Source organism: Triticum urartu, unplaced genomic scaffold (genome assembly GCF_003073215.2).
Source record: "Triticum urartu cultivar G1812 unplaced genomic scaffold, Tu2.1 TuUngrouped_contig_6340, whole genome shotgun sequence".
Taxonomy (NCBI): domain Eukaryota; kingdom Viridiplantae; phylum Streptophyta; class Magnoliopsida; order Poales; family Poaceae; genus Triticum; species Triticum urartu.
This window is the reverse complement of record NW_024117096.1, coordinates 613-3,026: the sequence shown is the minus strand read 5'-3', so window position 1 is coordinate 3,026 and position 2,414 is coordinate 613. Positions and strand designations below refer to the sequence as shown.

General features: G+C 49.0%; 1 protein-coding gene across 1 annotated transcript; it reads right to left on the bottom strand.

Annotated features, from left to right (window-relative positions):
- Positions 1-1,135: 1,135 nt before the first annotated feature.
- On the bottom strand, positions 1,136-2,206 carry LOC125530469 (chlorophyll a-b binding protein of LHCII type 1-like). The gene has a single exon (XM_048694860.1). It carries the CDS (start codon positions 2,079-2,081, stop codon positions 1,284-1,286), a length of 798 nt encoding a protein of 265 aa, XP_048550817.1. The 5' UTR covers positions 2,082-2,206; the 3' UTR covers positions 1,136-1,283.
- Between the last annotated feature and the right edge of the window lie 208 nt (positions 2,207-2,414).

Sequence of the window (2,414 nt, the reverse complement as noted above, 5' to 3'; positions counted from 1 at the left end):
CAATAGTTTGCATTAATGAGACACCAAAGCATCAGCTGAGATTTGATTGCTGGTGGGCTAGGGATACCACCACCCTCCTAACCATATATCCACTGGTTGGTTCTCTAAAGAAAGTGTGTTGAAACTATTTAAAATCAAGGATATAATTCATTTCCACTACACAGTAATAGTCTGTTGTGAGGTCCGAAGTAGGCGCCGATCACCGCTTTACTAGTTCAAGATATCGTGAAGTGTAGAAACCCTACATGCTAATTATTGTAGGTACTCCCTCCGTTCCAAAATTATTGTAGTGGTTTTGGTTTAAAATTTGAACTAAAACCACGACAATAGTTTTGGAACAGAGGGAGTAATATTCATCTGTCTAACTGTTCCTAACTTGAGTTGCCATATAAGCACCCAAGGTTCACTTACAGTTTATTAAACTACAATGGTAACTAAACAGTAGTTTGCCATGATACAGTTCTTACCGTGTTTATCGTACATGTGAGCAAGAAAATATTTAAGAGCGTCATAACACAACATCATAATAGAAGCAAAATTACAGAGCTAGCAATTCCTGTCCTTCACTAATTTATCCATGCAAAATTACAGAGTTAGCAATTCCTGTCCATAAATACATGTAGCTGCATGCCTCAATCCACCCCGCACAACCTTATAAAAGATGTCCCTAAAATACAAGCAAAATTATAGAGCTAGCTATATATTCCTGTCCATAAAATACGTCTATGCGTCCATCCACATACTTCATGGAGAAATACACTGCAATATCTGCCGAGCCATTCACAACACTAGAGTGAACGCTGTCACTATGCTTTCAGAATTCCTTTGCCCTAGTACACTTCAAGCCTAGGTTCAGGGGTGCTCAGTTTTTTCACGAACTTTCAGAAACATTGCATGCCAATGCATTAGTAAAACTGAACGAAAATGACTCTTTGTACAACTTTGGGGCTGGCCGGCGTTCAACCATACAAGCAAACGGGCTCTCCGAACAGACAGCATGATCACGATGGTCGATGGACCATAAGAAAATGAGAGCATAAGTTGCCATCACGAAGAGCGACCTCTGACTAAGTAACGCCCAAGTATTCATCGTTCTCATTTCTCATGGAGCAACACACAGGCTACATCCAGGACATGAAGCAAGCGGGCAGATCAAACCATTTCCCCAAAGATCCTTGTAATTTACACCATGATGTTACAATTTGAACCACCCATTATGTGTGCAGTTCACCGCAGTTGCCTTGATATATGGCTACAACTCGCAGCTAGCGAGCGCCAACGCCTCACTTGCCGGGGACAAAGTTTGTGGCAAACGCCCATGCGTTGTTGTTGACAGGGTCGGAGAGGTGGTCAGCGAGGTTCTCGAGTGGGCCCTTGCCGGTGACGATGGCCTGCACGAAGAAGCCAAACATAGAGAACATGGCGAGGCGACCGTTCTTGACTTCCTTCACCTTGAGCTCCGCGAATGCCTCTGGATCGTCGGCCAAGCCCAGTGGGTCGAAGCTGCCCCCGGGGTAGAGTGGGTCGACTACCTCACCGAGTGGGCCGCCAGCAATGCGGTACCCCTCAACAGCGCCCATGAGCACGACTTGGCATGCCCAAATAGCAAGGATGCTTTGTGCATGCACGAGGCTGGGGTTGCCCAGGTAGTCGAGGCCACCCTCGCTGAAGATCTGGGAACCGGCCTTGAACCATACCGCCTCGCGGAACTTGACGCCGTTGCGTGCAAGAAGCTCGGGGAAGACGCATCCAAGCGCACCGAGCATGGCCCACCGGCAGTGGATCACCTCGAGCTCCCGGTTCTTGGCAAAGGTCTCGGGGTCGGCCGAGAGCCCGGCGGTGTCCCATCCGTAGTCGCCGGGGAACTCGCCGGTCAAGTAGCTCGGGGGCTCTCCGGAAAGCGGGCCGAGGTAGAGCACACGGTCGGCACCGTACCATGGGCTGCCTGATGAAACCGGCTTGGCCTTTGCAGCGGTCTTGCGCATAGTGACACGGGCCTCACCAAAGAGAGCTGATGAAGCCACGTTCTTCACCGACTTGCCGGCGAAGGTCGAGGAGAGGGACATGGTGGTGGTCGCCATTGCGCTGCTAAGGTGGGAGGTGTATTGTGTGTTCTCCAAACAATGAAAACTGAAGAGTGTGGAGATGGTTTGAGTCGTGTGGAGGATGGAGCTATTTAAGGAACTGGAGCTAACATAGGGGATTGTGCTCTGGTCTGTGTGTGTGTGTGTGTGTACCGACAAGATAGATATAGACAGGGAAAAAATCGTGATCTTCGATGCTATTGGTGCAGCAGGGATCTCGTCATCCCTCAGGACGTGGCAACTTGAGACCCAGAGAAAGGAGATATGTTGTGGCTAGGCCTAGGGATCTTGTTGGAGAATGGAGACGTGTGATTGGATGATGGATCACAT

Excerpts from the sequence above, each read along its gene's own strand:
- LOC125530469 (XM_048694860.1), bottom strand. The coding sequence starts at position 2,081 with ATGGCGACCACCACCATGTCCCTCTCCTCGACCTTCGCCGGCAAGTCG.